Here is a 14,572-nt window from a genome sequence, read left to right as displayed (position 1 = left end):
CAAAGGTCAACAACCAGGCAGCCCTGAGTGGCACCACCACCAATAAGGTCTCACCTGCCAATTGTAGGGTCAGACATAGTGGATAGGCTTCATACGCAAGGACTAATACTTTGAATTTGGCCTGGTAGGTCATTGCCAACCACTGTAGCACATTCAGGACCAGTGACCCCATAGTCCAATTGGGTTGCCCCACTTAGCAGCCTAGCAGCAACTTTTCCCACTAAGTGTATAGACATCTTATCCTGACATAAATGAAACAAAGACAGTCTTAACAGGAGCAAAAAAGTCATATGCGCCACAAATTTAAGGGATGGTTGTATTACCAGGGCATCACCACCACAAGCAGCAATCCAACCACAGGGTTTGCTACCTATATACAGATAAAGTCACAGCTACCTTTTTCAAACAGCACCACTAGCAGCAGCACATTTCAGTGTGCAAAGTGGATCTTGCTTAGCTGAATTTTTGCCACTGAAATCCACAAGGCAGAATCAACAGATCTGCAATATTCCTACGTATCAGAGCGAGCTCATGACTACTGCTTGCCGCTTGCCCAGCTGAACTTTCCTATAAAAACCAAGCAAAGTCTTTTCTACTTTCACTGGGCCCAAGGTCCTCAGAGTGTTCTAGAGCAATGTAAGAACACCACCTTAAAATCACACATCTAGAATCCATTTAAAGCAGCCATAAATTTTAATTATCCCCCTACCCACAGTGATGCAGGAATGCCGAAAGGGGATTCTGAGGAGGAGCAAGGGAGGTTCATATCTATAAATGTCAAAGGTGCACGAGAAACGCAAAACCCAGCTGACGAAAGAAAAGTGTATACAAAACTAACAGATACACCACGAAGACATGCATCTCTGAGGTGTGTGAAAGGAAAAACAGCAAGCAAGTATTAAGATACTTTAAGTAGTTTAGAGAAGAGCGGGGCTTTCCCCCCTCCCCACTGGAAAGCACCAGAACTCAGTTCAAGCACCTCTCAGGTGGCTGCCACTGCCATTGTAAGAGAACAAGGGTGAGTTACGGCATCTCTTTTTCTAGAAAAATGGCACTTTTAAAAAGTGTCTGCAGGGGAGGCAAAAAACCCGCCTCATCTCGCAATAAACTGATTCGTTTATAAATAAATTTCTTCCTTCCTCTTTGTTTGCCTGCTAATGACCCCACTTTCAGAGTTTTCCGTTTAGGGGAACAGAAGACGCACAAAGAAAAAAGTCCTGTAAACCCATGAAGGCCCTCTTCTTCTTCTGCCACTTACAGCTTCATCCATCAAGTATCTAGGGTGTTCTATTTAGGGCGCTCAAAGCACACTTTTACACGCAATATTGAACCAGGAGACTTTTTTGTGTTTACAGGAAAAGGTTATATAGGTAGGTGACCAGCGATGAATATAACAGCAATAAATAATAATCGCAATACTAATGAATATTGCTAATATTAACGGCTATATCTGTTTATATACAGACTGAGCCCTGGGGTGGGTTTTTATTTTCTTTTTCTTTTTTTGGAGGGGGGGAGATAGAAGGGGGAAGGCAGAGAAGTGAAAAGGCAAAGAGGCGCGGGTTTCTTCCCTCTCCCCAGTATACCGTCGCGGATGGCAAACCAAGGTAGGCGACCAACTCGGACTCTCTCTCTCTCTCTCTCACGAACCGCCCCACCCCCGGACAGGCCCCCAATCCCTCACCCGTCCTTGGCTCTCGACGGCAGCCGCGCCCCCCTCCTGGGCCTGCTGCAGCTCGGCCGTCATCGCGCCCGCCGCCGCCGCCTCCTCCTCCTCCTCCTCCTCAGCCACCACAGAGGCGGCCCGAGCTCTCCGCTCTCCACGCTCCCCGCAAACCGCCGCCCACGCCAAGCCCCGCCCACGCCGCCGACCTATCAGCGCGCGGCAGAGGGCGACGCACGCCGCCCCTCACCCAAACGAAAAACAAATATTTCCGAAAAGAGGAGCGCGCGCGCGAGAGAGAGAGGGCGTGTCGGGTTCGAGCCTCCTCCGGCCGCGCCCCCCCCCCTCGGAGCGAGGTGCGCATGCCCACGAGAGAGCTTTTTTTTTACCTAGCTCCTCTTCCCGTTCCTTTTGGCTGAGCGGGAGCCGAATGCTGCGCGGGTCGTTCCGCCTCGCGGCCGCTTCGCTCCCCACGACGAGTCGCCTTTGCTCGAGGCGGCCGGTAATAGTCCGCATCCTGCCCCCGCTAAACGTGAGGCGAAAGTTTTAAATCTCGCCCTCAGAAACAGTATATTTACTTCAGTTCTTCTAATGCGCTGCATTCAATAAACATTTATGCACATCAGAATGGGTTTCTGTCAGGGTGGATTTGATTTGAATCAAATCGATTTAAATCACTAGTCAGTAAGACTTGATTTAAATCATTAGTCAGTAAGACTTGATTACAATCATTTTTTCACAGAAAGACTCATTCTTGATGGTATAATCTTAATATTTACAACCAGATGAAGGTTTCATATTTGGAATAATAAATTTTCAGAGCAGTTTTTACTGTTATATCATAAATTACTGATTTGGTGATGGTTACAACTAATGGGAGTTGGAGTCCAGCATCATTTCGAGGGTGCCATATGTAGGAAAACTGGATCAAGGATCCGGAGAGTTGCAAAGGAGTAGGCGTGGGGGGGATTCTGGGGGAATATTGATGGATTAGTGGGGAAAGGAATATTTATGGCTTTAGTACCCAGCAGCTTTGGACAGATAATAACACATTTAAAGCACATTCAGCACCCATTAATAGCACATGACTTCACTGTATTTTCCTCTCCTAGAGCTACAATTCCCAGCACCCTCAACAAACTACAGTTCCCAAGATTTTTTTGTGGGAGTGGTATGACATCCTATGCCCTTTTAAAATGTGGGGTTTGGGGGGCGCGCGTTATTGGGCTGTTGTTTTTATTTTGATTATATATTTAGTGGTTTTATATTTTGTTTTTGTTATGTGAACCCACCTGAGACTTCTAGGTATAGGGCAATATATGAATTCAATAAATAATAATTAATAATATGGTGTTGATCCATCCTCCCCCCGCCCCTTGCTTAACACCCAGTATGGTGAAGCATTCTAGTGGACTCAAGTGTTTTATCACTATTTTGGAACCATTTTGTTGGTTGTAATAAAGAGGCTTTGGAATTTTCCAAAATAAAAATGTCAATTTAACCCAGAGCCATGTACTGTATTGTAATCTATCTCTTTTCCTCTGCTTAGCTTATTTAGTGTGTTTCTCTCTGTTAAAAGCTTATCTATTTGGCATGCGGAGGACTGGCAAATAAGCACCCCAGGAGATGACATTATCATCCCTTCTGTGAATTAAATAGTAGTGCTTCATTCCTGTCTCCCGCAGCTCTGCTGCAGCGCTGACCAGGTCTCAGGTGTGTTTCTGCTTATCTTGCCAGGAACAGGCCATTGCTCCCACATTCTTAAATATTTATTTTTTTATTGCTTTTACATCTCATTTTTCTCTCCAAAGAGCTCGAGGTGGTAAATGAGGTTTCCCCCTCCTCATTTAATCTTCACAACAACCCTGTGAGGTAGGCTAGACTAAGAAGCATTGTCTGCCCCAGGTTCACTCAGTGAGCCTCATGGCTGAGTGGGGATTTGAATCCTGGTCCGACACTCTATCCATTACACAACATAGTGGCTCTCTTTGCATGCGGAAGGTCTCATGTTCAAACCATGGCATCCCCAGGCAGGGCTAGAAGAGACCCCACCTACAAGCCCTGACTCTCTTTCGTACTTCCTGATGTAATTATATTATTTTATAATAATAGATTGACTGTTATTGAAACATCCCAAAACATATACTTTGATAAAAATAAATAAATATGTTTTTAGGCACCATGGTTAGTGTGATCGGGGTTGCAAGAGAATGGCCAACCGCCATTTTGGGAAAATGTCTCCTACAAATTTAAGGAAGCTCCACTGTCTCCAAACCCATTTTTGTGGCCCAATTTTAAAATGCTGGTTTTAACCCTTGATGGCCTGGAACCAGGATATCTAAGACACGTCCTTTCACATATACTGACCTGAATCTTGAGATCCATTTCAGGGGTCCTGCTCTGGGTTCCCCTATCAAGTGAAGTGATTCAATAACAAAATAATGAATCCTCCAATTAAAATCACACAACAAATGGCACCTAAAATGAAAGCAGGACATGCTGTGTTACCATCCCATCATTTATCAGACAGCAAATCACACACACCAGAAAAATCCGATTTGGCCCCCAGATGGCACTCTGACTATGCAAAATGTGCATGGCAGCAGTAGCTTTGCAAAAACTTTAAGGATAACAAATTACGGTAATTCTGAACAGGACAGGGGTATATTTTGAATATTAAAACATGCAGCAGGTCCACTAAATGGTTTCTACACACTTACCCTTTCCATATGCCTCTGGGCAGCTTTGCACTGGCTCCCAATTTGTTTCCAAAGTGCTGGATTTGACCTTTAAAACTGCCTTGTCTCACTATCCATGCATTGGTTCATTCAACGGAGGGCTTTTTCCAGCTGTCACCACCTCCTAATGTAAGGTGGGTACTTATTGGCGACCTCCACATTATAAAATTCTCTCCCCAGGTACCATCACCAACTCTTACCCTTCAGATTCTAGTGGAGTCCTAGTTTTCTCATTGGGTGGACAACTGCAAGGTCTCTTCTTCCTTCTTAGGGATTGCTGCCTTTAAACTGAACTTGGATGAAGCAACCCTTTAAACCAAGCCCTGCCCCAGACCTCCCACTGGCTTTTATCTGCTGCTTTAACATGCTGTCCTATTATTTACTGCTTTTCCATTTTATCTTTCTCTATAATTCTATTTATTATTGTATCTTATTATTATATGCCACCTTGAGGCTGTTTTATGGTGAAAGGGGTGGTGGTGGTGGTAGAAATTCCGTTTTTAAAAACCCCCAACTTACCAACACATCAATAAATGGAGCTAGAGGGTGTTGCCGCCTCAGAGCTCTCTGAGTACATTTCTCTAAGTCGGCTTTAATGGTAGAGCATGTCCTTTTCCAGTGCCTGTATTACAGAGACATTCGTATTAGCCTGATTTCCCCACTACTTCATAAGCACAGGACAATTCTATACCTCCCTGCTGCTCTCAGATACCAATCCTGCTACAATATACAATGTTGCTAGATTCTGCACAGCAGTGCTCAGAATTTGTCGGAAGATGACCTGTGCCACAAACTAGATTTAATGAACATATCAGATTGCACTGTAAATTAGTAAAGTCTTTTATATACAGTGGAACCTCGGGTTAAGAACTTAATTCGTTCTGGAGGTCCGTTCTTAACCTGAAACTGTTCTTAACCTGAAACACCACTTTAGCTAATGGGGCCTCCTGCTGCTGCCACGCTGCCACCACGCTATTTCTGTTCTCATCCTGAAGCAAAGTTCTTAACCAGAGGTACTACTTCCGGGTTAGCAGAGTCTGTAACCTGAAGCATCTGTAACCTGAAGCATCTGTAACCTGAGGTACCACTGTATCAACCTTTTATGCTCTTCCACACCCACCCCAATGCTCATACTCTTTTAGCTTCTTTTAAATTCTTATAGACTTTTATATTCACCTTCTTTAATACCTTTTAGCATCCCAAAACGCTTTTCAGTTTTTAAATGACTGCATCCCACCCTTTTATGCTGGTCTATGACCATAATAAAGATTTGACTTGAAGTCAGCTTTCCCCAGCCTGGTGCCCTTCATAGTGTTTCTTCAACCCATGTCAACACCAGCCCATAGAGCTATAGCATGCTAGGGTGGATTGAAGCAAGACCATGCTGGGTGGGACTTTTGAAAGCTGATGTTCATAACATCTGGAAGGTCCCATGCTAGGAGAGGCTGATTTAATTCTGCAGGAGGATACATGGGAACACCTCTCCCTAGGACCATTTTACCTAATTAATAGCACAATCCTATGCACATCTTTGCAGATGTAAGTCCCACTGTACTGTTCAAGGGGACTTAAAAGGTAAAGGGACCCCTGACTATTAGGTCCAGTCGTGACCGACTCTGGGGTTGCGGTGCTCATCTCGCTTTATTGGCCAAGGGAGCCCACGTACAACTTCCGAGTCATGTGGCCAGCATGACTAAACCGCTTCTGGCAAACCAGAGGAGCGCATGGAAACGCCGTTTACCTTCCCACCAGAGCAGTACCTATTTATCTACTTGCATTTTGAAGTGCTTTCGAACTGGTAGGTTGGCAGGAGCAGGGACTGAGCAACGGGAGCTCACCCCATCACGGGGATTCGAACCGTCAACCTTCTGATCAACAAGTCCTAGGCTCTGTGGTTTAACCCACAGCACCACCCACAGCCCTTTCAAAGGGACTTGCTCCAGCATAATTATGCTTGGCATAGGGTTGCAGTTTAAATTGGCAAACAAGCTCCTTCTAGTTAGAGCTGGCCAAGGCATTTGGTTGACTGCAACAAAAGTCAAGATGGAACCTGTGGCCCCATTACACTTACAGAATCCAACAGGGTTGACAGTTGGATCTTATTACAATACTCGCCAGGAGTACACTGTCCTCCTCCTCCATCCCACGTGAGAGCAGCAGGCTCTTTTTGGAGCTGCATAACTCATAGCTTTGTTCTCTGAAAGAAAGGTATAGCCAGGGGACTCAGAAGGAACAAATAGGGGGCTACTGATATTCCCCACCCAGCATCTGCCACAGATGCTACCCACGCCACAAGCAGAAGGCACCAGCATACACAGGAGGACCCCAAGCTTTTATGATGGTGATGATGATGATGATGATGATGACATTTATACCCCACCCATCAGGCTGGGTTTCCCAGCCACTCTGGGCGGCTTCCAACAGAATATTAAAAACACCATGAAACATTAAAAACTTCCCCAACCAGGGTTGCCTTCAGATATCTTCTAAAAGTCAGATAGCTGTTTATTTCCTTGACATCTGATGGAATGGCATTCCACAGGGCGGGCGGCACTACTGAGAAGGCCCTCTGCCTGGTTCCCAGTAACTTCACTTCTCACAGCGAGGGAACCGCCAGAAGGCCCTCGGAGCTGGACTTCAGTGTCCGGGCTGAAGAATGGGGGTAGAGACGCTCCTTCAGGTATACTGGGCCGAGGCCGTTTAGGGCTTTAAAGCTCAGCACCAACACTTTGAATTGTGCTCAGATACATACTGGGAGCCAATGTAGGTCTTTCAGGACTGGTGTTATATGCACCAATACAACACAGTTTCAGGAGGGAAACCTCTAAGAGGTCACCCCCCCCAAAGAAAACCCCTAATGAGAAATGTGTTTACTTAGTGCCCATGCAATGGTGACTGAGGTGGGGGGAGCAAAAAAAGAGAGGGTTGACTATCTTGGAAAAAAGGAGGAAGAGATACACACAGATATTAAAAAGTCAGAGATTATTCTCTCCTTTTCTGGTTAGGCAATTCTTTGGTTCAGCCTGCCTGAGAAGCTATTTTTGAACATTCCCAGGAACACAAGTGAATCCTGCCTGTAGAAATCAATGGAGAAACCTGAGATTTTAATGTAGCCAGGAGTGAACACTGGCGCACAAACACACCCACCCAAAACAGCCAAATGAGGTCTGAGTATGCTCAGTGGCCACAGAATGCTGACTTGTTTGGGGGAAGAGGATGGAAAGCTGTGGTGGTGGAATGGGCTGGAACCGCTGGCATGCTGAACAGAAGCCGATGCATTCTGCATGGTGACATTTTGCTGTAGGTACCTCTTGTGCAGCTTTCTCCTGACTGAAGTGCAGAGTGTTTGAGGACTGGGACATTTGCAGGGAAACCAAAATGCTTGTTAACAAAGCTATTGTACTACCAATGTTACTGTAAGCTTGTGAAATATGGATCACTTATAAACTCCATCAATGGTGTCTCCGAATTTTTTTCCACATCACTTGGGACGACAGGCAAACTGATGCCAGTGTACTGGAAGAAGCAAAGATCACCAGTGCTGAAACAATGATCTTTCAAAATCAACTTTGTTGGACTGGTCATGTTGTTTGAATGACTGATTATCATCTTCCAAAGCAACTACTGCATTCCGAACTTAAAATTGGAAAGCGTAATGCTGGTGGTCAACAAAAGAGGTTTAAAGATTCTCTCAAGGCAAATCTAAAAAAAAAGTAGTATAAACACCAACAACTGGGAATCACTGGCCTGAGAGCGCTCCAATTAGAGAACAGCTTTACCAAAGGTGTCATGGGCTTTGAAGACGCTTGAACTCAGGACGAAAGGGATAAACGTGTTAAGAGGAAGGCACACTTGGCAAACCCTCACTGTGATCAACTCCTGCCCGGAAACCAATGTCCCCACTGTGGAAGGATGTGGGGATCCAGAATTGGCCTCAACAGTCACTTACTTAACTCACTATTAAGACCATGTTCATGAAAGACAATCTTACTTGGCTACGATCACCAAAGAAGAAGAAATGATCCCGAGTCTTTGAGAGTTGCTCCTTATGTAGCCAAATGGGCACACACAAGTGGGAGCTATCAGGAGGCTTAGGAGAATTTCAAGGTTTCCAAAGGTACAGCAAAAACTTTAGCGGGGGGTGCAACCATCTGTGTGCTTAAAATGGGTCAATGTGAGCAGAGCATGCTTGGAGGGCATGGGATGCTAACAGGCTTCTCTCTCTTTTTGGGGAGTGGGGGAGAACAGAAAACCGGGGGAAGAGGAAATTAAACTGTTTGGAATCCAGAAAGGGAACACTATGCATTTGCATCTTGTTGCAAGACCCACTTGTTGTGATATGTCTGTTGTGCACAGCACAAAACACTTTGCTGTGAGCCAAATGATGAAGTTGTTCTCTGGGAGGGGGTGTTTCCTCATCCATCTCTTCTTCCCCTCCTCCATATCCCATCTCTGCCTGTCCAGATGTGGCATTTGGATGAAGGGGTGGGTGGGAAAATACACTTCTCCCCTCCCAAAAATGTGTACATCTGTCATAATTCCCATCATTTTCGGCTCCGCTGCCAAGGGAGTGAACAAAGGGAGCTGGCGATTAACTTCAAAGAACTTTGTTGGAGAGGAATAAAGATATTTAGGGCCTATTTTGTGAACTAATTGCATTTGCATATTTATGGGATTTACTGATATAGCAGTAATTAAAAACTATTTAGTAGTCTTAAAGGACACATAACTCAGTTGCTGTTTGCATAATAAACACGTCCCTTATTACGTTTATTATGTTTGCATAATAAACCTTTCACCATCTCGATAATTCAGATGGCCATTCCGGAGGGGCCAGGGCTAGATTGTTGCTTTCCTACTGAGCAGCATGAAGGGTGCAGCAGAGGGAGAGAGAGGGAGAAGGCACACAGAAGATCCTAAAAGGGAATGGAAGATATCGTCCCATGCACCCAACTCCTCTCTTGCCAGCTTCAACCTCTAGGATATTGATGAGGGATGGAGGACCATAGCTCAGGAGCAGAGAAAGTACCTTGAGTGCAAAAGGTCCCAGGTTCATTTCCTAGTATCCCCAGCTGGCAATGGGAGAGTCTGAAACTCCATTGAGTGTAAACGATACTGAGCTAGTTCCAAATTCATGGCATATAAAACTATCAGTGACTACTAGCCATGCTCTGCCTCCAGGGTCAGAGGCAGTGATGCTTCTGAATACCAGCTGCTAAAAAACACAAGAGGGGAGAGAACTCCTGCGCTGCAGGTTTCCCATAGGCATCTGAGTTGCCACTGTAAGAAAAGGGTGTTGGAATCAGTGAGTCATTGGCCTGATCCAGCGGGCTCTTCTTATGTTCTTAAGGAAGATTCAACTGTCAGTCCTTTTGGCTTCTGTACACAGAACCGGGAGGGGTTGCCACCTTGTCCATTGCTGCAGACAGCAAAATGTCTTGAACCGGCCCTGTTTGCAAACCCACAAAAAGCGGTTCAAATCTTCCTAGGTCTTCAACAAGGTGTCACCTCTCTATTTTAGTACAGTGGTACCTCAGGTTACATACGCTTCAGGTTACAGACTCCACTAACCCAGAAATAGTGCTTCAGGTTAAGAACGTTGCTTCAGGATGAGAACAGAAATCGTGCTCTGGCGGTGCAGCAGCAGCAGGAGGCCCCATTAGCTAAAGTGGTGCTTCAGGTTAAGAACAGTTTCAGGTTAAGTACGGACCTCCGGAACGAATTAAGAACTTAACCCGAGGTACCACTGTACTTCATCCAAACGCCTGAGACATTTCACTGCTCCAAACAGCGGCACCAGATGCCTAGGACCTCTCGCAGTTTTGAAGGATATGGTTAAAGCACAAATTCCAAATCCTGCATTCCAAATATGGATAGCAATGACATTTTGGAACATTTTGTAAACATTTGTTTCTTCTTGGGGTGGGGTGCTCAGAGAGATTGGTTGAGCTTCCCTTGGCCTGATTTTTGGAGGTAAAAGTGGCCCTGTTTGCAACAGGACATTGAGGTGGCCCAAATCTATGAGATAATCTGAATCTGTCCCCTGCCTTTTAAACCCATCTTGGCTGCTGAACATGTTTGCAAGCTTGGCTAGTAACTTCAAGACAATATGAATGATTTTCCTGGTGCCCCCATAACACTATTGCTTCCCTTTTCTTTTCATTGAATCTTGCTGCCTCCTTCCCTGGGATGAAGCAGAAGGCAGAGTGTGAAAGGTTTTTATATATATGGGGTGCTGTGAGGACAACCCAAATCATGTTTGCATGAAGGTAAGGCTACTACTAGCCACAACATTGAAGGCAATATACCTTTGACGACCCGTTGCATAGAAATGCAAGTAGGGAAAGCGCTGCTGTTAATACCAACGTCCTGCTTGCAGGCTTCCCATAATAGGCACCTGGTTGGCCACTGGGAAAAGGATGCTGGACTAGATGGGCCAATGGCCTGATGCAGCAGATCCTGATCTTCTTTGTATGTACAGCACAAACCAACCCAAGGGCTATGTAGAATCAGGCTGAATGATCAGATGGATACAGTTCAGAGAATCTGTACTGCTTCTCCCATTGCCAGGGTTGGATCTTTAGACTGTGGCTGACAGAAGTTGCTGTCCAAAACAGCTTGAGGGCACCACGTTGAGGAAAGCTGGTTTAGTCTGATCTACTGCCCATTACTCATTTGGGAGTTTCTGGCTGCATGATCTCATCATCTGTTTTGACCCTTCAGAATTGTGATTTATGAAGCAGCCAGCTACTTCTGCTCTTGGTAAGACAGCCATGTTGCAGTTTGCAAGGGAGATTATTATTTATTTCTTCCACTGCTGTCCTACCCTTCCTCCCGAAGGAGCCTGAGGAACCCAGATAGGGGAGCTGTCAGGCTAGTAGGGAAACCTACTAGAGTCAAGGGGTTGGGCGCAACAGCAGGTGCAGCCAAGGAACTGTCCACAAGAGAGTTAAGAACCTGCAGAACTAGAGAGGATAAGTGTTGCACCAGCAAGAAAGGAACCACGGCTTCCTCTTAGGTCTCTTCCAAGCAAGGCCCTGATCCTGGAAGTCTATAAAACAGTGGTTCCCAAACTTTTTTTGGCTATGCCCCGCCTTTTGTTGTTGTTTAATCGTGTCCAACTCTTCGTGACCCCATGGAACAGAGCACACCAGGCACTCCTGTCTTCCACTGCCTCCTGCAGTTTGGCCAAACTCATGCTGGTAGCTTCAAGAACACTATCCAACCATCTCATCCTCAGTCGTCCCCTTCTCCTTGTGCCCTCCATCTTTCCCAACATCAGGGTCTTCTCCAGGGAGTCTTCTCTTCTCATGAGGTGGCCAAAGTATTGGAGCCTCAGCTTCACGATCTGTCCTTCCAGTGAGCACTCAGGGCTGATTTCCTTAAGAATGGAGAGGTTTGATCTTCTGGCAGTCCATGGGACTCTCAAGAGTCTCCTCCAGCACCATAATGCCCCGCCTAAGCATCTCTAAAATCCTGATACCCCCTCCCCCGTGACATATAATTTTTATTATTCAAAAAGTGAACTCCTATTCACGTGGAGGAAGCCTAAAAGGCCATTCACTGTTAATAACTCATTGTTGAATTGCCCCCCTTAAAAACCAAATTGCCCCGCTGTGTGGCATGTGCCCCACATTGGGAACCACAAAGTCAAAGCCCCACATTGGGAACCACAAAGTCAAAGGAAGGGCGGTGCGGTGGGGGCGGGCCGCCGAGGGGATCACCACTGATGGGGGTGGCAAAATGCCGGGCAGCACTCACTGTGGGGCCTGCAGCGTGCCTGAGCCACGTGTCTCTCCTGGGAGTGACGCAGTGACTTGGGCGCCCGCAGGCTCCGTGCTGCCCCAAACGGTTCGCCCACTGCCTCCCCCTCAGCTGTAGGGTGGTGAGTGGGAGGAGGCAGGCAAACTCCTCGGAGGCCCTGTGAAGCGCCCTGCCCCGGCTTCCCACCCCCACGGATGGCCCCACCCAACATGCGTGTGGCCCTGACACACACGCTGCCCTAGGCACCCAACTGGCTTTTCCGCCACTGGGTGTTGGTGCTGAGTCCTGAGCCACAAGGGTATCCCAGGCACGTGGCAAATGGTATCTGTCCAAGCCCTTCACTTTGGCGGGATCAGAGGCTATGTACATGTTGTACATGTTAGCAGCTAGAAACGTGTCCCCCCACCCTACCCCGCTGGTTGTATTACAAATTGCTTTCTCGCATTGCAAGTGTTCCTTCCCTCTATTTGTGTTCTTTGATTTATCTTTCTGTGATGAACTCCAGCTCACTAAAACTGTCATCCACACGTGAGCAACGGCTGCCTGAAAAGCCTCTCACACACATCTCGGCTTAACCATGGCTTCTGCTTCGTAATCAGATAGAAACTGGTTTGAGTGTCGGATGGAAATTCCCAGGTGTCAAAAAAGGCTATTTATGTATGCCACAAAGGCGGCTTGTGTTTTGTTAGCCCCAAAATGGAAAACGAGCAAAGTCCCAACCAAAGGAGAATGGCAACTTAAACCGATGGAATATGCACAGCTTGCAGATCTAACGTAAGGAATAAGAGAACAAGAAGAACATTCTTTTAAAGAAGATTGGAAAAATGTTCACTGAATATATGGGGGGAAATTGTGTACGCTTGAAAATGTTGTCAGCATGAAGATAAATTCAACAGTGTAAATAAGTTTTGATGGAAGTAATGCAGTGGACGCTCAGGTTGAGAACGTGATCCGTGCGGGATGCACATTTGCAACCTGCAGCGTTCGCAACCCGCAGTGGCACTTCTGCACACGCATGGGTTGTGATTCAACGCTTTTGGGTTTCGGCGGTCCGCAACCTGAAAAATACAGCCTGAAGCATCTGTAACCCAAGGTATGACTGTAATGAAATTCTGAATGGTTTAGTTTATATAAAATATGCAAGGATTTATGCTATGTAAAATGAACCATGGAAAGAGAAGAAGGGAAGTCAGTGATATTTTAAGGTTGTATAAATGAATATTCTAAATTGTAAAACAGAAAATTGAATAAAAATTATATATATAAAAAGAAAGAAACTGCTTTGAGGGAAGGCACATCAAACAGGGCAAGGCCAGAGGCGAAAGTGGGCACAGCAATGGGCGTGACTTCCACCTTTGCAGGGGAGCCTAAATTCCAGCCATGCAAAAGCCCAAAGTTTCTCTATACATGTGCATCTCTCAATCTTCATCCCGGGAAGCAATTGAGGGGCACATTCCTGCCAGGCTAAAGAACCGAAGGAGGACATTGAGCAGGACTAGTGAAGAATGTAGTCCAGGAAGAGCAGGCATAGCCTTGAGAGAGTCCCAGGGATTGGATAGAAGGGCCTGGGGGCTGCATGCAGTTCCTGGCCCTGTGTTTCCCCAGACCTGGCAAGAGGCTCAGCCAGGCCTCCAACACACCTCTTTGCCCTGGTCTTTGACACTTGAGATGTGTGCTTTCTGGATCCACCCAAATTCATGTGACTGTCATTTGTTTCAACTGTTTTTGATACTGTATTTTAAATTGTTGTAACCTCAAGTACAAATACCTGCTGGAAATGTAAAGAAAAAGAAGGTACCTTTTACAATATGTGGTAGTCATGTATGGTAATAAAAGCTTTCTGGGAAATGATATATAATGAATTGGGGGGGGGGGAAATGTTTAAAATAACTTCTGTAAAAAAAGAAGCTTTTTTTATTAGGAATTGTAGGTGCCAACATCCCTGAGGAGAGGAAAGGCTTTTTATGTATATGACAACAGCCACATGGATTCTACTAGCCCAGAGATGGAAAGAAGGAGTCTCTACCAGAGAGGAATGGCAAAACAAGCTGTGGGCTATGCTCAAAAGGCAAAGCTGACCAGAAAGCTCAGGAACCAAGAAGACAAAAACTTCAAGACAGAATGGGAAAATTTATAATTTATTTAGGAGAGCACTGTAAGCAGATAAAAACTTTAGCAGGATTTTAATAACGCTTGCAAATGTGACAAATGTTACAGACAATATGGTCAGATACAAAATATAGATTATGAAATAGTATGCAGCTTAAAATGTTGACAACAGGACCCATGGAGGGGAAGGTGAGAAGTCTCAAGATTCAGAGAAATCTTTATATATGGATACATACCTGGTATTGTTATAACTTTACACTTGTAAAGTCAAATAAAAACAATTTCAAAAATATATATT

At 45.6% G+C, this 14,572-nt stretch overlaps 1 protein-coding gene across 4 annotated transcripts in view; it reads right to left on the bottom strand.

The window, feature by feature from the left end:
• USP28 (ubiquitin specific peptidase 28) overlaps positions 1–1,843 on the bottom strand; it is a 35,286-nt gene extending 33,443 nt beyond the window's left edge. For all 4 annotated transcript variants that reach the window (XM_028707478.2, XM_028707479.2, XM_028707480.2 and 1 more), the window contains exon 1: positions 1,685–1,843. In XM_028707478.2, the coding sequence (XP_028563311.2) occupies positions 1,685–1,747 (63 nt within the window). In that variant the 5' untranslated portion in view covers positions 1,748–1,843. The remainder of the gene's footprint in view (positions 1–1,684) is intronic.
• Positions 1,844–14,572: the final 12,729 nt, after the last annotated feature.

The sequence above is a fragment of the Podarcis muralis genome, chromosome 15 (assembly GCF_964188315.1).
Source record: "Podarcis muralis chromosome 15, rPodMur119.hap1.1, whole genome shotgun sequence".
In the NCBI taxonomy this organism is placed as follows: domain Eukaryota; kingdom Metazoa; phylum Chordata; class Lepidosauria; order Squamata; family Lacertidae; genus Podarcis; species Podarcis muralis.
This window is presented reverse-complemented; position numbering and strand designations above follow the sequence as displayed.